This window comes from Artibeus jamaicensis, unplaced genomic scaffold, assembly GCF_021234435.1.
Source record: "Artibeus jamaicensis isolate MK-2021 breed Jamaican fruit bat unplaced genomic scaffold, CSHL_Jam_final contig_465, whole genome shotgun sequence".
Lineage (NCBI taxonomy): Eukaryota > Metazoa > Chordata > Mammalia > Chiroptera > Phyllostomidae > Artibeus > Artibeus jamaicensis.
The window spans coordinates 28,971,796-28,999,702 of record NW_026521843.1 but is presented as its reverse complement, the minus strand read 5'-3'; the positions used below and the strand labels follow the sequence as shown (position 1 = coordinate 28,999,702).

The window sequence follows — 27,907 nt, the reverse complement described above, 5'->3', positions numbered from 1 at the left end:
CCACTTAACAGGTAAGGAAGCTGCAACTGGACGGTCCCCAAAGTCATTCACTAAGCCCTTCAGCTGCTCACATGTCCTCAAGGACCCAAGTCTGTGTGACATGTGGAAGCTTCTGCCCGAGTCTTCTGCCAGATCTAATCACAGTGCTGGATTCTGCAAAACTTCATCACACAATCATCTTAGCTCCACAGCAAACAGGGGTCTGGGAAGAGGGTGGAGCTGGGACAGAGGGAGAGAGGAGAGACTTTAATTGTTTAGGAGCCACCTCTAATTTGCATATAATGGTCAGAGGCTGCCAGGAGAAGTGCGTATTTTCTTTCTGCATGCTAATCTCTCCCAGAGGGGAAAAAAAGCCCAAATCACCTGGTCTTCCAAGGGAAAATAAATAAAGCCCTTCTTCCAAGATTCACACTGAACTCCTAACCTTTCCTGCCCCTCCCTGGCCCAGGGAGTAGCTGAATGGTTGTTATTTCTTTTCTTTTTCCCTGTGGTCCCCTGGCAACACCACCAATTATGTTTTCAGGGACTCCAGTCCCAGAGTGCAGTGATGTTGTAATAAACATAACCAGGACCAAATGCCTTCCCATCGTATTAGATGATGCCATTTTCCACCAATCAGGCTCCTCGGGCAGGCAGACCACTCACCAATGAGGGACCAGACAGAGGCTGTGAGAGGGAGACCTGGTTGTCTGCAACCAAAAATAAGGGCGCTTCACGATTGGTCGCTGCCACTTTGCAACAGGAGTTTGGGACCCGCACACCAAGCACCATACAGAAGGCACAGACAGGCGAAAACTTTCAAAGCCCCGGGGTTACATGGGATGGGCTCGTCTAGGGTTGCTGTTGGGTTTTTTCCCCCTAATTTGATGACTTGAAAAAAGAAATAAAGACTTAACCCACAGCAGCCCCTCGGAAACACGCCCTCCCTCCTTAGACACCTCAGTTTCCAACGGCCCTTCCCAGGCACCCTGAATCTGGAAAGGGAAGCGGGTGTAGGCCAGGGGCCAAGACACTCACCTGTCCAGCCGTGTCATAGAGTCCCAGGAGGTACTGCTTGCCCCCTACGGTGACGCTGACTGCAGGGGCAGAAATGGGGGAAGGGAGAAAAGCTCACAATTACTTAGACTCCAGGGCAATTTCGCTCCCCACCAGGACCTTCCTCTCCCAACCCAGGTGGAGGCATGAGGGCTCTGCAGAGAGATGCCACCCGTTTTCCCTTGTGCCCGACTCACTACGAAGTGGCGTGAGGTCGGGGTATGAGGTGGCCCGCAGCCACAGCCTACTTCCTTCTCCCAAGTCCCGTAGCCAGGTCTTTTTCGTTCGCCCCCCCCCCCAATGTTTCCCCGGGGGCTTGGGGCAGTAAAGGAGGCAGTTATGGGAAGGTCAAGAAGGTCGCTCCAGGACGCCAAGGGGTTTGGGAAGCGCGGGGAGCTGGCACTGGGCGTGGGAGTAGGGGTAGGAAGAGGGGTCCAATCTGTTCGCAGAGGAGATGGTAAGTGGCAAAGCCCGAGGTGGGGCCGGCCTCCAGGCGGAGGGCGCGGCGGGGGAGGGGTGGCGAGAGTGCTCAGGGGAGGTGGTGAGGGGGCTCCGCCAAAGTTGCTCCAAAGTTCCCGGCCCGGGGAGCAGCCCCTTAGTCAGCAGTTCTGAGGCTTACCTGCGTAGTGGTCGAAGACGGTGGGCACGTACTCCTCTGGGAAGGCGTCGTTGGCATAGCTCATGAGTAGGCACGTCTTGCCCACCGCCCCGTCGCCGACCACCACACACTTGAGCATCAGCGCGCCCGGCCCGTGAGCCATGCTGCGGCCGGCCGGCCTCCGGGCATGGTCCCCCCGGAGCCCCCTCCCCGGTACCGGGCTCAACCCCAGCCCGCCTGGGGGGTCCGCCGCCGCCGCTCCGCGCTGCAGGGCCGTCCCCCCTGCCCCATGCAGCGGCTCCCCCCGCCCAAGGGGAGGGGGCGGCGGGCCTGGGGCGCAGCCGCCGCCTCGGTCACTGCTCGGATCCCCGCCCGAGTCCCGGTCGCCGCGCCCGCCTGCTGCCCCAGCCGCTCCGCGCCCGCGCCCTCTCCCCAGCCCGGCTTCCCCAGGAGGATCCGCTGGATCATAAGACTGTCGGGCCCCCGGGGAGACCGCAACTTTGGGGAGGGCAGAGAGGGGAGGGGCCAGACGGCTTTCCCCGCCCAGCGCGGGTCTGCGCCCCCTCCCCGCCTGGCCTTGGAGGAGGGCGGACGGAGGCACCTCCCCCGAGTGCGGATAGCCCGCCAGCTCCCGCAGACCGGCTCCTGCGCCCCACCCGCGGCCGTCTCACGGCCTCGCCAGCTCACCCTAGCTTGACTCTCCGCTAGGGCAGCGGAGAGGGGGCGAGGAGGAGGAGCCAAGGAGCTGGGAGGGGAGGAAGGTAAGACTGGGGGAGGGGGCCGGGAGGAGAGCGCTTGGGAGGAGCCGAGGGCTCCTCGTGAAAGTGCCCGCAGCGCCCGGAAGCGTCCAAAGGCCCCAGTGCTGGGAGAAGACAAGGAGGCCTCTTGCGGAGCTACGACGACTCCAACGATGACGCAATAGTCATGCAAAATTATACATATAGATTTAAACTCCACCCGGAAGGCAGGAGCCAGCCCGTGGGCCTCTAAGTGCACAACAGAACTAGAAATCAGAAAGGAAGAAAGACTTAGAGGGTTAAAGAAAAAAAATAAGGTGTGCGGAGTGACGGGAAGAGGGGGATGGTGCTCCCTGGGCTGGAAAGCGGGGACTCATGGCTTATTGCTTGGGGCCCCCTTCCCACAGCCTCCATTCTGTTCACAGCAGAAGCTTGAATCATTTACTATGAGACTGGTGACTAAGAGAGTTACAGTATCTTGAATCACTGAAGCACCCCACAATAGCCAGAAAAGGAAGACACCGCTGGCTGTGGACACGACAAATGCCCCTTTGTTCCCCCTGGAGGAGACATTTGCTGGGTCCCTCTTGCAGTCCCCAGTGCCCGTCGAGGGTGTTAGGCTGTAATCCCTCAGGAGTGATACACTCTGGTGCTTTAAGCCTTAGCCTGGGCAAAGCTGGAAAACACCTGGCTGTCCAGGTCCTGTTCACTGACCAGTGGTGCCACTTTGAACATTAGGCACTGGGAGAAAGGGGTGCAGGAGAGTGAGTACACTCCACTCTGGCACTGCACCCTACCCACTGCTGATGTGAGATAAACCACTTCCTTTCATTCATTCACATTGAGAGGCAGCCCACAGGTCAACCGGACCATCTTCCTTAGACTCCCTTAGGTTGTAGATAAGCAAACAGACCTAGTGAGGTGAAGAGATTATCCCAAAAGCTTCCAGCTAATTCTAGTATTCAAGGACATTTCACTTTGGGAAGTGCTCACTGTTCTGTCCCTGTGCTTCACTTCTGAGGCCTCCATTCTCAAACCCCAAATCTGATTTCTGTTGTCCCAGCAGGATTTCCTGGATTATTTATCGGTAGTTCCTTGAGGAATGACACTCAAGATCTTACCAGACCCTTCCAAATATGCCCAAGTGTGGGTGGGCATTTGCATTGCCCGTTGCTTTAGATTATGCAATGAATTTGGAAGATACTTTGTACAAATGACAGGGACAGCCTTGAGGGCAGATCTTGGTTCAAGGCCATTTTCTGCCACTTCTAGAGGGCAAGAAAGGACTTGCTTCCTTTGCCTACAGGACCATTTGTTCAGGCAGCATTTTCTGGGACTAGTTTTCTGAAAGGAAGCTCTGTGAGAAGCAGCAGCCCTGAGCACACTCTGTAGTGTACTCAGCCAGAAGAGGGCATTTGGTTCCAGCCGTGACACTAGTTAGAGGTCCACTTCTCTGGGCCTCAGCTTTCTCATCTATAAATGTAGGAGCATTGGTGGTCTCAACCTTGAGAGCTCTGGGGTGCTTTAAAATGTGTCCTGAGAGCTCCTGGTAAGAGCTTTGAGACAAGGGGATATGCAGTTGCTGGAGACATGGGGAAGGCCTTTATGAGAGGTGACAAGATCTGTGCCAGGACAGGAGGATGGAGGCTTCCAGGGTCTCCCCCAGGTCAGGACTCGGGCCTCCAAGTTCTTATTGGAGCAGACATTGACCAGGGATCCAGGGAGCTGAAGGAGCAGCTCCAGAACCTGAACAATGTCAAGGACCCCAGGTTCTGGATCGTCTGGGACCAGCTCTGAAAGTGTCAGAGCACCTCACGTGGGGAACTGATGTCAGATGAATCATGCAGAGGTGACTTCATTGGTGATGGTGACCTCATCCCTTTGGCCCATAGAAAAGCCAAAACTGACTGCCAGGAATACTTAGAGCTCTGGCTGATTCCACTAGTGTGTATGTGGGGTGGGAGAGGGGAATTACCCTGAATGCCCCAGGTCAGCTCACAGATGGGTTAGCTGGAAGGACCAACAGATCTTAACAGAAACCTCCCTGTCCTGTGGGCAAAGAGGATGATGCCTCAAGTGGTAACAACAACAACAATTCTCAAATTTCAGGGATGATTTGAGAGACGGAAATCATCTTTGTTTCTAAGCATTCCATAGGCACTGTGCTTGCTTTTCTCCTTTTGTGTTAACTGCAGATGTCAAAACACAGTGGTCTGTGTGAGAACAGTGAATCTCTACTTAGCCTTCTCTTTTTCCTATAGTTCCTACTCTTCATTGATTCAACCAGTATTTCATTTAACAAGCCTTTATTTGGGTTTACTAGATGCCAGGCTTTATTCCTGGGTGGGGGATGAAGAGCTGGAAAGCCACAATTGCTGGAGGGGGTGGAAAGGAACTGATGAGCAATAGATAATTACTATATAATGTGATCAGCGCTGTGGTAGAGGATAAAGAACAGGCTTCTGGAAGTTCAGAGGAGGCTGTTAGTACCCAGCTTGCTCTGGGTGTGCTGGGGCAGGGTTTGCAGAAGGGCGTCATTGGCCTGGGGTTTAAGAGGCTAATAGGGGTAAGGTAAGAGTGCCTGGGAAGGACAGCCACACATCAGGGCAAGAAGGAACAGCACACAACTTGGGAACAGTGAGCCATCTAGGGCGGACAGAGCTCGGGATTAGTGGTGCAGGAGAGCTGGTTTGTGTTTAAATGGGAACTGTAATGTTGACCGTGCTTCGTGCAGAGTCTCCACGTCTGCCGTGCCCAAGGAACTGGCGCTGTACCCACCTCCTGTCTTAGTGTGTTCCAGCTGCTGTAACAATATCCCATGCACTGGGTAGCTTATAAACAACAGAAATGTATTTCTCATGTTGCTGGGGGCTAGAAGTCCGGGGTCAGGGTACCAGTGTGGTTTGGTGAGAGCCCTCTTCTGGGTTGCAGACTTCTTGTTGTACCCTCACGTTGTAGGAGAGATCAGTGAGTTCTGTCCAGGCTGTTTATAATGGCACTACTCGCATTCATGAAGGCTCTGCCCTGGTGACCTAATCACCTCTGGAAGGACCCACCTACCCATACCAACACTTCGTGCTTCAGGTTTTAAAACACAAATTTGGGACAGGTTGGGGCGGTGGACATTCAACTATAATACCTTCCTAATGTAAGTAACTTTGGAAAATTGCACAGAATTTATGAAGCCACTGTTTCCAGAGATTGGAGAGCACAGAGCACAGGACTGTGATCCCTGCAAGAAAGAACAAATGAGACAAGCTCACTATCACCCTAACTTTCTGCTGGAAGCACTTTCTGAATTGCAGCACGGTGAGGGGGACCCAAAGTAGACCACAATGGCTTTGCTGAGTTGAGGAGATAGCTGAAGAGACTTTTCTAGATGGAGGACTGCTGTGATCCTCTTGGGTCTCCTGCCGGCACGGAATTGTAGGTGCGGAGAGCGAGATCCACACTGCCAGGGAATATGAACTGGTGGGTTTTCAGGCCTACACAGAGTTGGGAGATGTTTGAGTTTCAACCAGCCAATAGGAAGAGACCTTGTAGAATGTCCAGAGGACTCAGTAGGAACTCCAGAAGGGTTCCACATTTGTAGAAAGGCTAAATAAGCGCTACGGTTAAGTATCTGTAGATGTTTCCCTAACAAAGTTTATAAATAAGCCTCAAAAAGAACAGCTTCATCCACTATTACCAAAACTGCCAGGCAAAATCAATTTCATCAGGTTTTAAAGGACAGCAACAAAAGACAGATATTCAACAACGTAAAATTCAGAATGTCAAGAATTAGCAGAGGGGCTGGGTGGAGGTGGAAGAGAGTGTAAGAGGGACAAATGGTAATGGAAAAAATACAATAAAAAGCTATTAAGTAAAAGAATTAGTAGATATGCAAACAAGTAGGAAAATGTAATCAGGAGAAAAATCAGTCAATAGATACAAACCCAGAAATGAGAAATAATGGAACTAGCAGATGAAGATTTCAAAAGGTATTAGAAATATACACAAGGATTTAAAGAAAAATGTGAAGATAGGGAAGAGGGGAATAGAAGATATAAAGAGGAACCAAATTGAATTCTAGAACTGAACAATATAATACCTGAGAGGAAAAATTCACTGGCTGTTTTTAACAGCAGATTGGACATTGTAGAAAAAAATCTGTGACATCAAAGACATAGCAATAGGACCTGTTCAAACTAAAACACACAGAGAAGGAGACTAAGGACATAAAACAACAAACATAATAGCAATGTCCTAAACTGTGTGTTCCTAACGCCTTTAGTTAAGGTGGAAATTTCCAACAGGGGCAGGACTAACTTTTAACCCCTTTACAATGTAGTAGAACAGGTAAAGGAACCCACTGAGTGGAAGAATGTGTTCACCAGTGATACATCTGATAAGGGGTTACTTTCCAGAATATATAAAGAACGTATACAACTTAACACCAAGAATTCAAACAATCTTATTAAAAAATGGGCAAAGGACCTGAATAGGTACTTACCCAAGAGGATAGATAGATGACCAACAGACATGAAAAAATGCTCAATGTCACTAATCATCAGAGAGATGCAAATTAATACCTCAATGATCTGTCACCTACTCCTGTCAGAATGGCTACCATCAATAAATCAACAAGTGCTGGCGAGGATGCGGAGAAAGGCAACCCCAGGGCACTGCTGGTGGGAAGGCAGACTGGCGCAGCCACTGCGGACAACAGTATGTTGTGTCCTCAAAATATTGAAACTGCCATTTGACCCAGTGATTCCATTTCTGGGAATATACCCTAAGAAAACCAAAACATTAATTCAGGAGAATATATGCACCCCTGTGTTCATAGCAGTATTATTTACAACAGCCAAGATCTGGGAACAGCCCCAGTGCCCATCAGTAGATGAGTGGATAAAAAAGCTGTGGTACATTTACTCAATGGAATAACTACACAGCCGTAAGAAAGAAGGAAACCTTACCTTTTGTGACACCATTCATGGACCTGGAGATTATTATGCTCAGTGAAATAAGCCAGTCAGAGAAAGACAACTCCCATATTATCTCACTTGTATGTGGAATCTAATGACGAACAAAACAGAAACAGAGGCATGGACACATGGAACAGATTGACAGCTGTCAGGGGGTGAAATGGGTGAAAGAAGGTGAAGGGATTAGCCAAAGAGCATATATGCATAATTCATAGACACAGACACCAGTGTGGTTGTGGCCAGAGGGAAGAGGGGGTGGGGGTGATAGGTGGAGGTGGGCAAAGGAGCGGGGAATGGGGACATCTGTAGCAGTGTCAACAATAAAAGTTTTTTTTAAATATGTGAATTTCATGTTGGTTAATAAATGCCCCCCCCCCCCGCCTGCCCTGAATCCCCCACACCAACTGCCCCTGTCAGTCTAGGCCTTTCCCTGTTCCCCCTCTGACCTTCTGATTCAATATAAACGGCTAATGCCTGTCAAAGCAGGGGCCTTGAGGACCCTGTTGCAACCCAGGCAGGACGACTGTGGCGGGTCAGCCATTGTGTCGAGTGTCCTAAATGATTGTGGGACCCGGTACGATTGTGGGAGTTCAGGTTACCTTTCTGTGTAGAATAGACTCAACCAGAGGACCCCAGGAGATTCATTTGGGTAACTTACATGTTTGAAGTTCTTTTTTCTTTATTTATCGTTATAAAGGGAGAGGGGAAGGGAGGGAAAAAGAGAGAAACATCAATGTGAGAGGGAAACACACGTCAGCTGCCTCCCGTGTGCACCTTGACCAGGGACCGAACTTATAACCCAGGCATGTGCCCTGACCGGGAATCAAACCAGAGTCACTTCGCCTTGCAGGATGACGCCCAGCCAACTGAGCCACACCGGTCAGGGCTTAAAGTTCTAACTGAGCTCTGTGTCCGAGGCATGTGGTCAGGAGAGGAGGAGGCGCCCCTCGGCAGCACTCTTCCCATCTTCCCATCCCCCTCTTTCTTCTGAAAGCAGGTTGCAAATCCCTGAAGTTGTGAGTCTGTAGGGAAGACTGTTTCCTCACCACCCATCTATAGAGTTTCAACGAATAATTATTACTAATGATTATTAAGTGATTGCTGTGAGCCGGACTCTGTGGGAAGTATTCAGATGAGTCAGAAATAGTACTTTCCCCGATAAGGTCATCACAGAAATCCCTAACAGTGCTGAGGGGCAGATTCGGATGAATACACTCTCCTCCTTGCAGACCGGAACTCTCCATGTCAGAGGTTGAGATGTGTCCCTTAGCGGGGTGAGATCAGCCAGGACCTATCACAGTGAGAATTAAGTCAACATTAAAGCAATGTCCGGCATCTGAAGATGTCCTGAGCTGAGGACTGTGTTTCTGAGCAAGCAGAGCACCTGCACCCCCGTGGGACTGTTCCTACCCACAGCTCCCAGGCTGGAGACTTGTCCCGGGGCTCCTGGCTGACCTCGTACCTACTCCCAGCCTCCTGGAGACTTCTGGGGCCCTGGCCTGGGCCTCCCTCCCCACAGGCCACCTGAGGACTGTGGTTCTAGCAGGGACAGGATGAGGGGCAGCGTATTTTGTGCATGGCACCTGACATTTACCTAGCACCTCACAAAGCTTGTTTACCCCTTACATCATGTGGCTTTCACAGCTCCATTGAGAGGGTGGCAGAACCCCTCATTGACATCCTTGGTTTACAGGTGAGTCCCTGTGTCTGCAACCGGATGGCAGTCAGGCAGACTTTGAGTCCTTATTGAGATTGCCCGGCCCATGAGTGACATCAGGACTGAAACTCGAACAGAAAATTTTACACACTTCTCACTGCACTGAGCTCTGGCCCATGGAGGACCTGAGGCCAAAACAGAGACTTCTTAGTTCATGGGCCACTTGGTCCCTCCCGACCCTCAGAGTCCCTGGTATGAAGAGGGGTCCCTGCCTTGGAAGAATTACCACCCCATGATGTCCCATGACCACTCAACACGTGGGACATGGTCAGCAAACATTAGCCGTATAAACTGCTCATATTCATGTAGCCAGCATCCCATCCCCACTTTAGAAGAGGCCTGTTTTGGGGGGCGAATACTTTGATGAGTGAATTAAACAAGACCATCCAAGGGGCTGCCTGAGAAATGATAGATGGTTGCTTAGCTGCTTTCCGAGGAGGGCAGATTGAAGGCCCTGCTTCTCAAATGTTTTGTACAGCAAGTTACAGTAACATGTTTTTACTGTGAGTCAACACACACACATGTTATATGCATGTAACATGTATACACCTAGACGCGTGACATATAAAAGTTCGACTACATGGTATGTAACCTGACCACCGGATTTTGTCTTCCTTTCGGCTGCAGGTTCCCACCCGGACACTCCGCGGAGGGCTCTGTCTGCAGGAGCGCCTGCTCCCTGGCTCGCGGCGGGAGGTGAGTGCTCGGGAGCCCAGAGGGAAAAAGAACTCCTACAACTCCACAGCAACAAAAACAAACAAACTGATTTAAAAACGGACAAAGGACCTGTATAGACATTTCATAAAAAAAAACAAACCCAAAATCCAGCGATAGGTGTGGGAAGAGATGTTCAGCATCACTAATCATTAGGGAAATACAATTCAAAACCACAACAAGATGCTACTTCATACCCTTTGGGATGGCCATTATCAAAGAATCCAGAAAATAACAAGTATTGGTGAGGATGTGGAGAAATTGAGTCCCTCTGCATTGCCGATGGGATTGTGAAAGGGTGGGGGGCACTTTAGCAATGGTATGGCCATTCCTCAAAAAATTAAAGTTGCCATGTGATCCAGCAATTCTGCATTTAAGTATATATCCCAAAGAATTGAAAGCAGAGGCCCAAGCAGATATCTTTGTACTTGCGTGTTCCTGGCAGCCCAAAGGTAGAACCAGCCCAATGGACGGTTCCATGGATGGATGAACAAAGTGTGACAGATTCGTTCAAGAGAATGCTATTCAGCCTTAGAGAGCAACATGTTACACCACAGATGAGTCTTGAAACCCATATGTTAAGTGAAATCAGCCAGTCACAGAGGACAAATATTGAATGTTCCACTTTTATGAAGTGCCCAGAATAGCCAAACTTGTAAAGACACAAAGGGGAATGGTGGTTGCTGGGGTGGGTGGCAGGGGGATGGAGAGTTAGTGTTTAATGGGGATAGAGTGTCAGTTTGGGAAGATAGAGAAGTTCTGGAGGTGGGTGGTGGTGGGTGCACAGTGACGTGAAAGCACTTAATGCCACTCAGCGATACTTAGTTAAAATGGTGCAAATTTACATCATGTATACTTTGCCACAATAAAACATAGAAAAAATAGACACATTTTTCTTTTAAAATGGAATTTCTGTTTCTCTACAATATCAGATCTGATGGCCCCAAAGTCCACATTTCCTAAGGTGGCAGCAGGTTGGCCCCTTTCTGAGGAAAAGCCATGATTGAAAACCTTTCAGCCACACAACTTCGAAGCCAATTGCTCTTAGAGAGAACCCGACTGCTTTCAAGCAGAAATGTCTCTTACCCTTGCCCCCTGCAGGCACCAGCTCCTTTTGTCCTGATCAAAGCCAGCTTTGCCACCAGGCGTGGGGTCCTTGGAATAAACTTGTGTGTGTCCCCTTGCTCGTCAGCACTGAAAAAGAGATGAAGCTTTCTGGGTACTTTTGATGTTTTCCTCAGGTTGTCTCTTTACTTCCAGAGCAAACGAACTCTCTGGCTCATGCTTTTCTCCCTCTGCCTGCAGGGAGGCGGCAGGGAACAGACTGTCTGCTTTCCCACATCCTCACCAGGAGCTGCTCGGCTCTGTGAGCCGCAGCAGGCGCTGGGGCCTGACCCTGACTCATCCACCCTGCCAGCTGGCTCTGCACCACATCTCCTTCCACCCCAAAGCTCTGTCCTTGTGTTGTGTTCCTGCCCAAGCCCTCATCCACGCACAGTCTCCACCTGGCATTTGGCTTACAGCCAGACATTCCTGCCTCTGCTAATTTTCCTAAACCCCTATTGGCCAAGTTCCAGCCCCGCTCAAAAGCCTTTGATGGGTCTCCTTTGCCGAATGCCCCAATCTCCATCTGACATTTCAAACCTTCCCCAGCTAAACTCCAACTGTCTTTCTGGACACTGCTCACTCCCACTGCAGGCCTGCCTGCTGGCGCCAAACCAATCTGTTCTCTGCACACAGCCCTCCTACATGTCCCTACCACTGAGCCCTGGCCCCCAGCATTCTCCCTCGCTAGCTGGTCTCACCCTCTCTTTCTGCTTATCACAATGATGGGGCCCGCGTGCTCTTCTTTCCCCGTTGCCCACAGGACCATGTCTCCAGCTGGAGCCTGCAGCCACTCAACCTGTGTTCTTTCCTGGCTCTTGTATCATTCCATTTTAGGTGTCAAATACCTTTCCACATTTCTAAACCAAGGTTGTCTCTGGAATCTCCAAAGTATTACACAGAGTCGGGTGTCCATAAGGACTCAATTGATTCTTATCTATTCGGATAAATTCTCCTTAGTGAATACTACCCACTTGCCACGTTTGCAAGGTGTCTTGCCTCCAAGTTAAGGAATCTGTTATCAATGATGGAATGTCTCAAACCACCAACGACAGGGTTTACCTTGTCTGTAGGGGCAATGCATTATAAACAAGCCCGTAATGAACTTGGAAGGGGACTTGGAACTGGATCTCTGCATTTGCTGAGCTTTCTTGAAACCTCTGGTTCCTTCCACACCACACCATTGGGTGATTACCCGCTTGCTGGCTCCTCTCCCCCATCACACTGGGGGCTGGAGAGGCAGGGCTGGTGTCTTGTGTGTTCTCTTCTCCACCTCTAGCGCCTGCACAGTGCCTGGCATGTGGTATGTGGCAATCAAGCAATTGTTGAGAAACAGTAAAGGGGATGCCCCCTGCCCATATATTTAGCGTTTGAAATCCCCCGAGGAATCAGTATTTCTCTAAATTCCCTCACCCACTTCCTGGGCTCTGCTTGTTGCCCCATACTCCGGGCTCTGGAAAGCCCCTTCCCTTTCTTGCTGTGCAGTCTCTAAATGTCTGGAGGCCCAGGTTGGACTGCTTCTCTTTTGGCCAGGGATAGGGAACCCACACTCAGACGTCTGCCCTTAAATTGCTTACACACCCTAGCTGGAATGAAGAACAGTTGCCTGGGGGGCGGGGTGGGGGAGTTTGGGCGGGGCTTCTGGCTGACAGACACGTTTTGCCCACCCTGCACTCCTTTCAGCCCCTCCTCCCTCTCACAGTGCTGTGGGTCCCATGCTTCCCTCCCTTCCGAGGGCCCACAGGGGCCCACCAGGCAAGGGTGAGGGCTGGAGAAGAGAGATTTCCAAGCTCACACTTCCTCTGAGGACCCTCCTCTGCCCACAAATACAAAATCATCAGTTTTGAAACCTCTCCCCCTTGTCAAAGGGGGGCTTCTGGGGTGCTAGCAATGTTCTATTTCTTGACCTGGGTGGTGGTTACAGGATATTTGTATAGCACAGTAAGTCATTAAGCCATACATTCATGTTCTGCACACTTTTCTGTATGTGTATTATATTTTACTATAAAAAAGAAGTCTTCCCCCTTCTCCAGCTCTTACTCTGATCAATCATTTTTAACCTGTGCCTGTCTGCACCCAGCCGCACTAAAAAAGATCCTTGTGTTCAAGGAATTTCTTGGAAGAAACAAAATGACTGGGAAAAACAAACAAGAAAAACACAACACTGAATCCAACCCTGAACTATATCTGGAAAATAGCCATGCTGTCATTACCTTGAGAAGGAGTCCAGAAGTCAAAGGAGGCGGTGGGGCTGAACATATAGGTGGGATTTAGGTAAGTGAAGAGTAGCAGAGGAGGGCATTTTAGCTGAGAGAATGGTGTGAGCAGCAACTGTTAGGTGGGGCGGAGCCTGATGTGTTGGGGGCAGTGATGAGAAGACCCCAGTACTGATAGTTTTTGGGGGTGAGGATGTATTAAAGAGCCCTGGGTGCTGCCCCTGGCCTCGAACATGGGCAAGGCCAATGCCACTTTCAGCACAAGCTTGCCTTAACAGAACCGTGGGGCATGGGCTCTCATGCAAGAGCAGACATGTGCGATTCACATTTCTCGGTTTGTTGTGTCATTTTGCTTGAGCCACAGGCTCATGTGGCCTCCTAATCCCCATCCCAGACAGACTGAAGGTTACACCTGCCAGACACATTACACAGGCACCACATGCCTGCAGACACTGGCTCAGTCCTGACTCTTAACCCAGCCCCACTTTGCAGCTGCTTTCAGGTCCCTGCACTGATGAGCTGTTTAGAAGTGGGAGTGTGGGACTTGTACTAGGCTATGAGGTGGCCCCACCCAAGCCCCAGGGCTCTGGAATCTAAGACTTCACCCACCATCACCAAGGTTGTGTCTAGGCATCCTGAGCTGGGTAAGGGGGCCATGATGTGCTGGGAACTTCCCAAACTCCAGGCAGGGCTGCAAAGTTTAATACAAGGAGGCAAGACTAGAGTGCATTCCCACTTCTTCTGGGGAGTGGAAACCAAATCAGCCATAGGTACTCTGTTTACACAGAGAGACTGAGCAGGAATGAGGCCCGAAGCAGAAGAGAAGAGGTACTGATAATAATGACTGTAGTAGTAATGATGATAATAAGTACCGAGCATGCTAAACATTCATCTCTTTTATTGCATCCTCACAATAATCCTATGATGGTGATGCTATTATTTCCATTATACAGATCAGGAAACTAAGGCCTCAGGGGAGGAGCTGCTTTGCCAAAGCCATACAAAATGGTAAGTGCAGCACTAGGGTCTGAATTCCAGCAAGCTGACTCTGGAGCCCTACACGGGGAACCCGGCAATGCCCAGGTCAGCCCCATCTGTGCCTGGAGATATCCTCCCTCACCTACTGGAGCAGGCCAGCCCCTGTGGTGGGTGTGACCTCCTTAAAAACCATCTGGCAAATTTTGCTTGCTCTGGTTTCTCACTAAACTGCTTTTGGTTGCCTTCCCATTCGACTCACGGACAGGGAAAAAAGGCCAGGATCTGCCAAGATGACAGCTGTATTTTTCATTAGTAAATTAACAAACTGGCTGCCTGATCCACACACATATCCATTTCTGATGGCTTGGTTAAGGTGAGCCCATCTCAGACCTGAAGCCCTCGATATGCCGACTTAATTGAGATTCCAAGCAGGCCAGGGGAGCCCCCAGCATGGCCTATGTGCCAAGGAAATCCCTCTTGGCTTCCTCTTGCAGACTTGGCCAGCCTTCCTCAGGGACAGCCTGGCTATTTGGATCAGGCTGCCTGGGCAGACTGTGAGGGTCGTCTGCAGAAAAGAAGAAACAGTGCCAGCTTCTAGTGTGCATTCCAAGTTCCACATTCCGCCTGCAGACTCCCGGCGCCAGAGCAAAGGCTGGCCCTCGGTAGTGGACGGGTGAGGATTTGTCTAGTACACTTTTTTCTTCGGCACATAACCTGGGGCTTCCTGGTTCTCTCGCTCTCTCTGCTTTCACTGACGGTGGCTCCCAGAGGTGGGGACCAGCAGGACTTCCCAAGGATCTTTTTTTTTCCCCTAACCATTTAATTGAGCTATGTTATTTAGGAGCAGAGAATGTTTGGCTCTGATTACAAAACTGCAGTTTTTCAAAAAAATTACATTCTCAATTAGTGGGGGAATTTTCTTTTGAAATTCCGATAAGTTTGTAAGGTTGAGCCCAAAGTCCTAGTCTTTGTCACCATTATGGGGTCATTTTCCACCCACCGTGGTGAGTGGCGCACCTTTCTGGGAAAGCGTTCTATTTTTTCATAGTGTTAAAAAACACATAACCTGAAGTTTAAGTTTCTAAGAAATTGTAACAATATTCTAAGTTACAACACACTGTTGTTAGTCCTGTAAACTGCATGCTTGTTGCTTAACGGTGAATCTCTAAAACTTTTTCATGTCCTGTGACTGAAATGCTATACCCATCAACTTCAACTCTCCAGCTCCCTCTCCCCTTTGCCCCTGGCAACCACCCTTCTATTTTCTGCTTTTATAAATTTGTTTATGTAGACACCTCATTTAAGCGGGATCTTGCAGTATATGTCCTGTGACTGGCTTTTTTTTTTTCCGCTTAAGGTCAAGATCCATCCATGATGTAGCATGTGACAGGATATCCTTGTCATATTTGAAGGCAAAATAATATTCCATTGTATGTACAGACAACATTTTCTCTATCCATTCAATTCTCAAGGGCACTTAGGTTGTTTCTACTTCTTAGCTTTTGTAAATATGGCCCCAACGAATATGGGGGAGGGTGGCAGATATCTCTTGGGGGTCCTAGTTTCAATTCTTTTGGATAAATACCCAGAGATGGACTGCCGGAACGTGTGGTAGTTCTATTTTTAACTCTTAAAGGAACTTCCATGCTGTTTTCCATAGCTGCTACACCATTTTACATTCCTACCAATATTGCACAAGGGTTTCAATTTCTCCTCATCCTCCTGAACTCATTCATTTTCTGCTTTGGTGGGGGGTGGAGGGATAATGGTCACTCTAGGGACCCTAACAAACATATCATGGTAGTTTTAATTTGCAGTTCCCTGATGATTAGTGATATTGAGCATTTTCTCATAAACTTTTTGGGCATTTTGTCTGTCTTCTTTAGAGAAATGTCTATTCTTTATTTTTTTTCCTTTTTCTTTCTTTTTTATTTTTGCTATTGAGTTGTAGGAGTTCCTTATATATTTTGGATATTAATCCCTTATTATATATACAGTTTGTAAATATTTCTTCCATTCCGTAGGTTGCCTTACCATGATGCTGATTGTTTTCTCTGCTGCACAGATTTTGAATTTACTATAGTCCCATTTGCTTTAGTTGCCTCTGCTTTTGACATCATGCCAAGAAGTCATGGCCAAGACAAATAATAATATTATGAAAATTTTCTCCATGTTTTCTTTTAGAAGTTTTATAATTGGAGGTCTTATGTTTAAGTCTTTAAACATTCTAGCTGATTTTTGTGTATGTAGATATTCAGTTTTCTCAACATCATTTGTTGAGAACACTATTCTTTCTCCCTTGTGTTGTCTTGATGTCCTTGTTGAAAATCATTTCACTGTATATATGTGAGCTTATTTCTGGGCTCTCTGTGCTGTTCCATTGGTGTATATGTCTGTCTTCATTCCAGTATCATACCATTTTGATTACTGTAGATTTGTAATATGTTTTAAAGTCAGGAATGTGAGGCCTCCAGCTTTGTTTTCTTTCAAGATTGTTTTGGCTATTCAGGGTCCTTTGGGAGTCCATATGAATTTTTAGAATTATTTTTCTATTTCTTCAAAAGAAAAAATGCCATTGGGACTTTGCTAGAGACTGCATTGAATCTGTAGGTCGTTATGGACAGTATGGACATCTTTAACAATATTTTCTTCTAATCCATTAACATGGGATATCTTCATTTATTTGACATTCTTTAATTTCAGCATGTCTTCTTTAATTTCTTTTAGTAATGTTTTGTAGTTTTCAGTGTACAAATATTTAGATTCCTTGGTTGAGTATATTTCTACTTTTTTGTTTTTTTGGATGATATTGTAAATGGAATTGTTTTCTTAATTTTCTTTTTTTAAAAGATTTTATTTATTTATTTTTAGAGAGAGGTGAAGGGAGGGAGAAAGAGAGGGAGAGAAACATCAACCTGTGAGAGAAACATCAATCAGTTGCCTCTCCCTCACCCCCCATTGGAGACCTGGCCTGAATTCCAGGCATATACGCTGACTGGGAATCAAACCTGTGATCTTTTGGTTCACAGGCCAGTGCTCAATCCACTGAGCCATGCCAGCGAGGGCTCCTTTTTAGATTATTCATTTTTAATGTATAGAAACACAACAGATGTTTATATGTTGATTTTGTATACTGCAACTGCTGAATTTGTTTATTAGTTGTAACACATTTGTATGTGTGTGTATGGAATTGCTAGGGTTTTCTAAATATAACATCATGTTATCTGGGAATAGAGATTATTTTACTTCTTTCTTTTCAATTTGGATGACTTTTATTTCTTTCTCTTGCCTAATCGCTATAGCTAGGACTTTTAATACCATGTTAATAAAAGTAGTAAGAATGGGGATCCTTACTTTGTTCCTGATCTTAGAGGTAAATCTTTCGGTTTTTCATTGTCGAGTGTGATATAATTTTCTTTTACTTCTGGTTTGTTGTGTTTTTTTTTATTATGAATGGGTGTTGAATTTTCTCAAATTCTTTTTCTGCATCTATTGAGATGATCCTGTAATTTTATCCTTCATTCTTTTAATGGGGTCTATCACATTGATTGATATTTGTATGTTGAACTATCCCTGCATTCCAGGGATACAGCCCACTTGTTCCTACTGTATGAACCATTTAATGCACTGTAGGATTTGGTTTGCTAGTGTTTGGTTGAGGATTTTCACATCTATGTTCATCAGACACATTGTCTTGTAGTTTCCTTTTCTTGTAGTATCTTTGGCTTTGGTGTCAAGGTAACGTGGGCCTCATAAAAGTGTCTCCTCCTCTTAATGTTTGGAGAGAAGAGTTTGAGAGGAATTGGCATTAATTGTTTTAAAAAATTTGGTAGAATTCTCCAATTAAGCCATCTGGTCCTGCACTCTTACTTGTTGGGGGGTTTTTAATTACTGGTAAAATCTCCATACTAGTTATAGATGTGTTCAGATTTTCTGTTTCTTCATGATTCAGTCTTGATAAATTGTATGTTTCTAGGAATTTATCCACTTCTAGGTTTTCCAATTCGTTGTCATATAATTGTTCATAGTAGTCTCTTATAATTCTTTTTAATTTCTGTAGCATCTGGAGTAATGTTTCCTGAGTATTGAGCCATTACTGACTAGAATTCTTCTGGATTATGTCTGCCCTAATTGTCTCATTATTAATTGATGACAAAAAATTGGTTAGTGTGGTAGAGAGAGGACTCCAGGGATCCAAGTTCAAGTCTTTGTTCTTCTAAGGTATGATCTCAGACAGGTTGCTTTCCTCCTCTCGTCCTCAGTTTCCTTATCTGTGTAATAAGTGGTGGATAGGTGGCCTCCAAGATCCTTCCCTTTGGATGCTGACTGTCTCCCTCCCCCCCTTATGCACTCCACCTTTAAGGAAATGGAACTCTGGAGACTCTCCTGAAACTCTGCCCAAATCAAAGGAACCAGAGGGTCTGCCAGCTCTTCCTCCATCTCGTTTTCCAGGAGCAGCCATGGCCCTGAATGATATTGATGTGCAGAAGCGGATTAAGCACATGCTGGCTTTCATTGAGCAGGAAGCCAATGAAAAGGTAGAAGAAATAGAAGCCAAGTCTGAGGAGGACTTCAACATCGAGAAAGGACATCTTGTGCAAACTCAACGACTGAAGATTATGGAGTACTATGAGAAAAAGGAAAAGCAGATAGAGCAGCAGAAGAAAATCCAGATATCCACTGTAAGAAATCAAGCAAGGCTGAGGGTCCTGACAGCTCAAAACAACCTCATCTCAGAGCTGCTGGATGACGTGAAGGTAAAACTCTCCAGGCTTGTGGAAGACCCAGAAGTATACCAGAGGCTGTTGTATAAACTGGTGCTCCAGGGTCTGCTCCGACTGCTGGAGCCTGTGATGATTATACGCTGCAGGCCACAGGACCACCTCCTAGTAGAGGATATACTGCAAAAAGCCATCCCTGAATACAAGACAGTCTCCCAAAAAAATGCAAAAGTCCAAGTTGATCGAGAGGTGCACCTGCCTATGAACACAGTGGGAGGTGTGGAGGTCTACAGTGGAAATCATAGAATAATGATTTCCAATACCCTAGAAAGTCGACTGGATCTGATAGCTGAGCAAACGATGCCAGAGATACGAAAGGCCTTATTTGGAATCAATCCCAACAGGAAGTTTTTCAAGTAAACCTTTGGGAAATGAACTGCTGAGCCATAAAAGCATAAGTTATTAAGGCAAAGGAAACTAGTCAAGTTTCTTCCTCTCTGCTGCTCTGATAGTAGTCTATCTTCTATGAAATACCCTTTGAACAACTAAAGGCATTATACTTTGGAATAAAGCCTGGATTAATGCTCAGAAATCTAATTCCGGTTCATTCATACCTGCTGCATCTTCTGGTCAGTTCTACAGTCTGGGCTGAAGGGAGTAAAGACAAAATGCCTATTCTTTAGCTCTTCCACCAGGTGAGATGAGAGTAGTATTTTTGGCTTATGGGTCTCTAGTACTCTAAGGCAGTACTCTAAGGTTCTTTAATAGGATGTGAAGTGTTTTCCTTCTTTTGTTTCAACTTACTGTCCTGCTGTCATTTAGGGAAACTTGGAGATCTTCCTCGTATGTACAGGGCCAGCTTCATGGGCATATGTAACTAGTACAGTTACACAGGTTTCGTGCTCAGCAGAGCTCAGTGCTTGGGATTTAATGCTCTGTAGCCACTGCCTTGAGATACTTAATTTTATCTTCGAACATGGGTTTTGTAAGTGAAGCCCCATAGGACTTTGGAGCATGCACCAGGGACTTGGAGCCTTGGCTCGCACATGGTGCCAGCTCCCAAAGCCTACCCATTTTCCTGGGATGCATTCTTGGCCACCACTTCCCAGCTCTCTGTGCCCCAGCCTTCCCCTCCCTCATTCAGTGACCACTGCTGCCATTTGTCCCTGGTGAGGGACTGTGTGCATGCAGAGAGGGTCTGAATGAGGTGTGCATGCTCTGCAGGGTCTTATGATTGGGTATAATAATGGGGGCCACTGCACCCCTGGCTAGCAGCTCCATAGTACATTCAGCAGGTGAGTCAATGAAGGTGAGTATCTCTCCCACCAGCTACTGAGCACATCCTGGTGTGGAGGTTTAAAGATCAGGGGTTCCCTTGTCTGCTGTGGGATGGGTTAGCCAGTCCGCTGTAATAGGAGCGGCCTAGCTGGACTTCCCTGACCCTGGCCGGGGCATAGCACACACATCTGTGGGAAGGAGGATGCAGCAGTTGTCCAGTTTGCTGGGCTTGAGTCTCAGGATGGGAACTGCAGGAGCTCATGAGGGTCTGCACTTGCCCTGCAAAGTATCCCTGTGCTTAATGGTTCTCCATCAAATAGCTCAGTCAGTGCCTAGGGAGAGTTGGGGTCATTTCTTTGAGACGGCTTAGAGGAGGAGGAGGGGTCGAGAAATACAGATTGTAATTTTGGTGGTTCTCCACATGGGCATTGCACAATATAAAAATAAGTAATAAAATTCATGTTAGTGATTTAAAATTTTTATATTTATTTATTTAGACATTGTATAGCAAATATACACCAGGACAAATCAAAAGAGAGACTGCAGAAAAAAGGAGAAAGCTTTGTATTTTAGTACCTTTATTTAATTATACTTTTTGAACAAAGGATAGCACATTTTCCATTTTGCATTGGGTCCTGTAAATTATGGGGCCAGTTAATTCAACATGGGTATGTTGACTTAAAGTCTAATCTATGTCCAAGTATGATGTATGTATTAAAATAAAAGTTTTTTTGAAGAGAAAACCCTGAGTAACTCTGCAGAGGGTGCGGTAAGGACTGTGTAAGGAAGAGAAATCCTGTGCGGCTCCAGCACAAATTTGGGGACAGGTCATTAGTAAACAGGGGTATCTCCCAGAACCCAGGACAGGACTCCAACCCCAGAGGGCTAGACTGGGGGATCAGAAAGCCATCAGAAGTCCCCTACCTGGCCACGCCCTTTTCTTCCTTTCTGGAGTGACTCTCTGCAGTGTTCAGGTTAGATGATGGAGTGAGCATGCCCCCATCACTTGTTTGCATTCGCAGGTTTCAATGTAGTGGTTCCAGAAACAAAGTTGCTTCTCTCAGACTCAGTTCTGCTTTCCTGAGAGTCCATTTGGCTCAGCTCGGTTCAGATGTCCAGCGATGGTCCAGTTGGTGTTTGGGGGCAGTTCTCATGGAAAAGGGTGTCTCTGTCAGCTAGACACAGTCCCCAAAGGGTATCTTCTAGGTGGACTCTTGACCTGCAAATTCTGTCATTCAGTGAATGTGTTCTGAATGCCAACAATGAACTAGGCTCTGAGCTAGATTCTGGGCTGCAAAAAACAGGACTTGGGCCTGTCCTTTCACCAGTCACAGACACATGGGCAGACGATGATTGTGGTCCATCACCACAATCTGTGTTGTGGTACAACACAGAAGTGCCAGCCTAGTGCTGTATACAAGGTGCTGGGGGTTACAGTAACAGGAAGGGAGGGTCATAGAAGGCTTCTGGGGCCTTTGCATTGGAGCTGGGGAAGGTACTCTGGGAAAAGGAATAGAAGCGTATGCAAAAGCCCTAGGTGTTAGAGGAACTGTGTGTAGTTCATTGTGATGTGTGCGGAGGGCGAGGCGTGACCATGGATGAGGCTGGAAAGATGGGCAGGGCCTGATTCCACGGTGCCGCCTGCCCTGCAGAGGGGTCAGCTTATTGGTGGGTGAGTGGTGAAGGGTCGTTGAAGGACTTTAGATAAGAATGAAGCCATGGGAACTGGGCTTTTCAAGATTTAGGGTCACCGTATGTGGAAGACACATTGGAGGGAGGAAGCAACCGGAGGTAGAAACTGCTGGGGGCAGGTTATCGGCGCAAGTGAGAGATGATAAGTAATCTACTGAGCTCTTTTGTGAGGTTGGTCAAGTTCATTGATGTACAGACTGAAAGAAATTAGAATCAGTGACCTGTATGCCTTGTCCACTCCCGCCCCCCCCCCCACCTGACTATATCATTTCTCTTGTCCAGGACTTGAGGCTTTCCAACATAGTTTCTCACTACTATTTTTTTTTTAATTTTACTGGAATTTATTGGAGTGACACTGGTTAACAAAATCGCACAGGTTTCAGGTGCACAGTTCCACAACATGTCAGCTGCACAGTGTGTCGTGGGTTCACCAGCCAAGTCTATCACCACTTCCCCACCCTGTACCCTCCTCCTCCTCCTCCTCCCTCCCCGGCAGTCACCACACTGTTGTTCGTGTTCGTGGGGGAGTTGTCTCTCTCCCCCTCTCTCTCTCTGTTTTGTTTTTTGCTCGGTTCATCCAGCCCCGTCGCTCCGCACCCCACAGCTGTCGGCCTGCTCATCACCTATGAGTTTGTCCCTATTCTGCTGTAAGTTCATTTGGGTCATTAGAGTCCACATATGAATGAAATGACACGGTATTTGTCTTCCTCTGACTGTCTTACTTCACTTAGCATAATGCTCTCCAGGTCCATTCACGCTGTCACATGGGATAACATTTCCTCCTTTTTTCTGGCCCAGCAGTATTCCCTATCTTACCATTTTTTCTTGTCGGGATCCCCCTACTCCTAGAGCCTCCCGTCTTCCCTCTTAGCCATCTTCCCAGACCCCGCAAAGCGGTCTCTTCCCAGCTGACTTAGCCCCCAAACCCCAGCTGTTGCCCCTTCTGGGAACTAGAACCCCACTTCCTAGCTATAACCCAGGAGCGTCTGGACCCCATTGGCCTACCCCGCTCTGGCCCTCTAAGCTGGCCCCCACCCATTGCTGGGGCACCGACATTAATTCATCTCTATAGAAGTGGACAGTCGGGCAGCTTTAGTGCCTGTGGGGCAGCATTTTCCTCAAACATCTCTGTTTTCCCCAAAGTTTTCCTCTCCCAAGGCTGCCAGATGCTCTCTCTTTCTCCCCAGTCTTCCCCTCCTCAGCCCTCCCCGCCCATGGGCTCCAGTCTCCTCCCTCCTAACGTCCCCTCAGCAAAACAAAAACCGGTGGCCCGGCCACCCCACAGTGCTGGCTGAGCACTTCGCCCACTGCCTTTATGTACTGGGGCAGCTTTTCCCACTTGCCCCTATTCTCGAGAAGGCACGCTCCTCCTTCAAGCCCCTCGATCCCCATTCCCCACGTGCTGAAAGGAGCAAACTGTTACAACCGCAGGCAGGCACAACCCTTCCCCACCACTTTCCTCATTAACACTTCCTCCTGAGGTGCAAGAGAAGCTGTTTGCTGCTGGTACAGACAGAGGCTGTGCTCAGTTGGGGCGAGACTGCTTTGGTAGTTTCCCTCCCTGCTGGCGGAGGGCTGGGGGGAATCTGAAAATACATGCAGGGAGGCTCCGCCCCTCCCTGAGGCCTGTACCTCTTGGAGGGGGTTGGAGGGTGGTAAGTTGGTAGAGCGAGAGTGGAGAGTTAGTTCTGATTTGGAGCTTCCTGAAGAGCCAGAAACAAAGGGGTTGCATTGAGCCTGGGCAAGAAGCTCAGAGAAGGCAGAGAGAGCGGACCAGCAGATCAGAAAATGTCACAGGCTTCCTCTCTGTCCCCGGGGTCCCAGGACCTCCCGAAGCGGACCAGCAGATCTACTCTGGGCCAAAGTGCAGCCCTTGGAGGAGCTCCCTAGGGGAAATTGTTCAAGTCTGCCCCTTCCTATCCCTTCCACATCATGACCTCATCCTGAAATCATGCCTGTTATTGACAGTACTGGGAAGGAACGCAGCCCCCCCACCCCCACCTTTCTAAACGGTTCTAAAGCACAGTCAACCCTCCCTGTCTCACAGCCCCCAGTGCTTTCTGCACTGGCTCACAGCTCACCCAGTGGCCCTTCCCTTCAGGACAGCGGCCTTTCCACGGGAGGCAGGCTACTCCACTTCTCTCTGCAGACGCAGCTAAAGACTCTCCAGCTCTGACAGACAGTCCTGGCAGACGCTTGGCCCAGTCGCCACACCCTCCCACACACCCTTGGGATGACGGAATTGAACACATTCTTCTGTCACTGGGACACACGCCCATAGAGGGTGATGTTCAACTCATCCTGGCCGCTACAGACCTCAGTGGATTCACACCCCGGTGGTTCCGGAATGTTAAGAACTCAAAGGGATCTTGGGAGCCAAAGGTTTGCTTGAGTCTGAAGCTCAAAGGAAGCAAGGACACACAGTTTGGGTCATGATCACCTAAGGACACTCGGACTACAAAGAAAAAACCTGAAAAGACAGTGTTATTGTGTTTCATTTTATGAAGAATTACTGTGTAGAAGCTCCAGAACTTCAGCTCCCTGTAGGACAGAGACGTTAGCAAATGCATGGCCATGGCTGGATCCTTGGAGGTTCCTTCATTCTCCTTTCCCAGGATGTTCTGGCCTCAGGCCTCGGTCATAATGAAGGCCCACAGAGAGGGGGTACCAGTGGGTGACTGCACAAGGGATGTGACTTGAGGAGACCTAGGATAAGATTGGGATCCTGTGGGAGGCCAGGGAATGGGGTACATGTTGGGGAGCAGGGTGTGTAGGAAGGTGGCACAGTATCTGGCCCAGAGCAGGCTCAGAGCAGGTGGGGTGGGGCTCTGCGAAGCAGAGAAAGGAAGGGACAGAGGAAGGGAGAAGAGGAGAAAGGGGAAGTGAGCTGCCCCGGGGCTCAGCGGGAGGAAGGGGAACGGTAGAGATTTTGATCTTTCCTAGTTTGGCATTTGAGCCCTGGATTTTCACTTGGTTCAGTTCCAATCAGCAGACCTCTTATTCATTTGCTCATTCATTCATTCCACAAATATTTATTGAGTGGTTACCAAATGTCAGGCGCTCTGCCAGACTTTGCATCCCTTGCAGTGAACAGGCCAGCAAAGGGCCCAGCTTTCACAAAGGAACATTCTAATGTGGATGGGCGGGGTGGCGGTGGCCGGAGGCGCCAGGCCTGGAAAGGGGACACCAAACAAGAAGACAGCTGGTGACTTCGGGTTGCTCTCAGTGCTGTGGAAAAGTCAAGGGCTGGGGCAGCGAGGCTTCTCTGACCCTTGCTCAAGTAGGGCCTTGTGGACTTAAGGGCTGGGAAGGAGCTGGCCAAGCAGAGAGTAGAGCGGGCGGGAGCGGGCAGAAGGGGAGGGCATTCTGGGTGGAAGGAACCACACCGGGACAAGGAGACAGAAAGAGCTATGTGGGTTTGAGGACCAGAGAGGAGGCCAGTAGAGCTTCACTCCGTGAGTGAAGGGGTCAGAAAGGGGCAGGGCCAGATCACACAGGTCTTGTGGATGGCACTTGAGGAGCTTAGATTTATTCTATGCGCAGTAGAAAGCCACTGAGAGCTCAGAAGCATGAAAGGGACATGACCTCATCTTACTGAGTAAAATATACCAGCTTCTCTGTCAGGTCCTCAGTGCGGCCCTTGCCCCACCCTCTTTCTTGGCCCAAAGAAACCACCCTGATCCCACGACACAGCAAAGCAAGTCGGCCTGTGGTCAGCCCGCTCAGCAAATGCACAGGTCTCTCTATAGGCAGCACGCCCCACCACCGCCCCAGAAAAGCCCCTGTAAATAGCATTCGGGGCCAGTGACATCCCTTTTCTTACAGGAAATATGATTGACTTCACTTTATCTCCAGTAGCACAAACTGCTGACACTCAGGTATTCCGTGGTCTCCACTCCCAGGTGGGAACAAACACTCAAATGCACCATTTACAGACATCACCCCGTCCGAGCCCTCCCACCTCCTTTTCTCCTTAGTAGGGGCTCGCCCTGCCACTGGGATTGGTAAACCTAGGCTTAGCCCCCCCTTACCTTTCTGTGACATTGCCCTAACTTTGGAATCTTTTGGTTTCTCTTAGCTCTTTAGAGCAGGCCCCTCTGTCCGGACCCCTTAGTGCTGTCTCTTCCTGACCCCTCCTGCCTTCTGGAACCTTTCCCCACCAGGATCTGGAATACTCGGACTTGGGCCCATCCTTGGACTCTCAGCCCATTGGTTCATTTCTTGTGCTTTGGAGTTTGCACTTATCTCCTTGGAGAGGGAGCTTGCTCCCTGCTGGTGACTTCCCAGATTTTTCCCACCTGGAACTATGGGGTCCCTGGATCTCCAAGGTGGGTGGAACTGGAGATCGGGTCCTGCTCAGGCCCTGTGAGAACAGAAAGACCTGGTAAGGAGGAATGGCACTAGGTATGTTGAACGGATGATGGAGTCTGGTTCTGTGAGGTCCTGGCCTGACCTTTGACCGATTCCCTGGGGCTTTGGATTGGGCTCACTCCCACTCTCTCTGGCTGTTGTGCGACCCTGGCAGTTCACACTTTGTCCATTAGTTGAAGGACCAGGGACTGCTGACCAAGTTCTGGGGGGCGCCTGAGCTTCCCAGCTCCCCACTGCTAACTTCACCCACTGTTGCTGACCCTTGACCTCTTCTGATCTCTCTTTCCAGGCTTGTTCCTCTGGTGCCCACCTGGTTTGCAACTGGCCTTTGACATCTGCTGGCCTATGGGGTCCCAGTTCCTCTAATGAAGGCTCTGAGCAGGGCTGTATTCTAAACGGACTGGGGGAGGATAAACTGAAAATCCTCTGACCCTCTCTTCATCCCTGGGCATGTTTCCTGGGAGCCTGTTCCGGGGACAAGGCTGGTTGTGTGGGTGGGTGTGGGTGGAGGGTTTGGAGGGTGGATGGAGAAAGCCTTCGGCATTCCCGCCCTGGAGACAGAGAGCATGCGTAGGCTCTGATTCCTGCTTCCAGGCTCTCGCCCACTGGAGAGAGTCCACACTCGGATCTCAGAGTCTGGGGTCTTAGTAACAGGAGCTCGTATTCTTCAGGTGGTGCTGTGCAGCCATTTACATAAGGACGGGTGCAGTTCATAGGCCAGAGCTCTGCTAGTCCCAGGGTTGCCATTGATTTGCTAGTTTACTCCAAGAAACTCACTTACCTTCTTTTTGCCTTAGTTTTCTCCTCAGTAAAATGGGAGAGAAGAAGCCTGTTCTCAGTGGGGTGTTTCGACATGAAATGAGATCAAACAGACAGGGAAGACAGATCCCTGTGCGTTTCTGGCTAAATTGTATAACTGAGCCATAAGTCTATGAAAGTATTTTTATCATACAAGAAATAGAAAAACATCTAGAAGTTCAAAAAAGTTTTAAAAATCACGTATGATTTTGCCATCCCGATACAGTTCCCATTTTCTGTTTCCCTGCAGATTTCACAGTGGTACCCTCAAATAATGAGGCATAAGAGACCTGCCATTTGATATCTTGATCTTTCACATAATTGTATTACTTGGTCTTCGTTACCTTCATTTTCAATGCCTGCAAATTATTGCACCTGTTATGTTTTAGAATTTATTTAACCATGCACCCAGCAACTGATATTTGAGCTACTTTCAAGTTTTTATTATAATAAATAATAATAATATTATAATTGGGGCATGGCTTTTTAGTGGAATTTATCTGTACATAATATTTTGTCTATTTGTCAAATTCATGCACACACATTAAAAGATGCAGAATAGTGTAAAGAAAATTTAACTCACTAGTAACGACGTGGCTGGGGGTGTAGCTATTTGGTGTGCTTAAACCTTTGCCCCAGTTTAGATTATTCCCACCGGCGAGCATCCTAGAACTGGAATTAATGGGTTAAAGAGTATGGCGACTTTTAAAAGACTCTTTAATACATATGCCAAATTGGGTTAGCAGAAAGTATTTTAAAGAACCTGCACTTAAGTGTGGTGTTCAAACCGCAGCAGCAAGAAGTACAATCTTGGACTTTTCTTTTGTTCCCAGGCCTTAAGTTGTAGCATTCGGAGCCATACCCTTCAGGGTCCTAGACTTTTGAGACGGTGCCTTGGTGTGAAAGGGGCCAGCGCACTGTAGAGGGAGGAGGGAGAGATGCCGGTTTGAATGTCACAAGCCCTGACTGTCACAGCAATTG

General features: G+C 48.3%; 2 protein-coding genes across 8 annotated transcripts in view; one reads left to right on the top strand and one right to left on the bottom strand.

Moving 5' to 3' along the window:
- RHOQ (ras homolog family member Q) overlaps positions 1 to 2,163 on the bottom strand; it is a 39,779-nt gene extending 37,616 nt beyond the window's left edge. Inside the window, exons 1-2 of the mRNA XM_037161178.2 lie at positions 1,655 to 2,163; positions 1,018 to 1,076 (exon numbers count right to left, since the gene is read on the bottom strand). Coding sequence (XP_037017073.1) covers positions 1,018 to 1,076; positions 1,655 to 1,796 — 201 coding nt within the window. The 5' untranslated portion in view covers positions 1,797 to 2,163. The remainder of the gene's footprint in view (positions 1 to 1,017; positions 1,077 to 1,654) is intronic.
- The window catches only part of ATP6V1E2 (ATPase H+ transporting V1 subunit E2), a 51,111-nt gene continuing 25,366 nt past the window's right edge, over positions 2,163 to 27,907 (top strand). For 2 of the 7 annotated variants that reach the window (XR_008391954.1, XR_008391952.1), the window contains exons 1-2: positions 2,163 to 2,394; positions 9,682 to 9,750. Coding sequence is in view for 5 of the 7 variants with exons in the window: in XM_037161265.2 (XP_037017160.2) it covers positions 14,094 to 14,096; positions 14,561 to 14,739; positions 18,430 to 19,207 (960 nt within the window). In the remaining 2 variants the exon portion in view is untranslated. Of the gene's footprint in view, positions 2,395 to 9,681; positions 9,751 to 12,981; positions 13,147 to 14,041; positions 14,097 to 14,560; positions 14,740 to 18,429; positions 19,359 to 27,907 lie in introns of those variants that run through there. The other 5 variants (XM_037161265.2, XM_037161269.2, XM_037161266.2 and 2 more) reach the window with 5 other exon arrangements.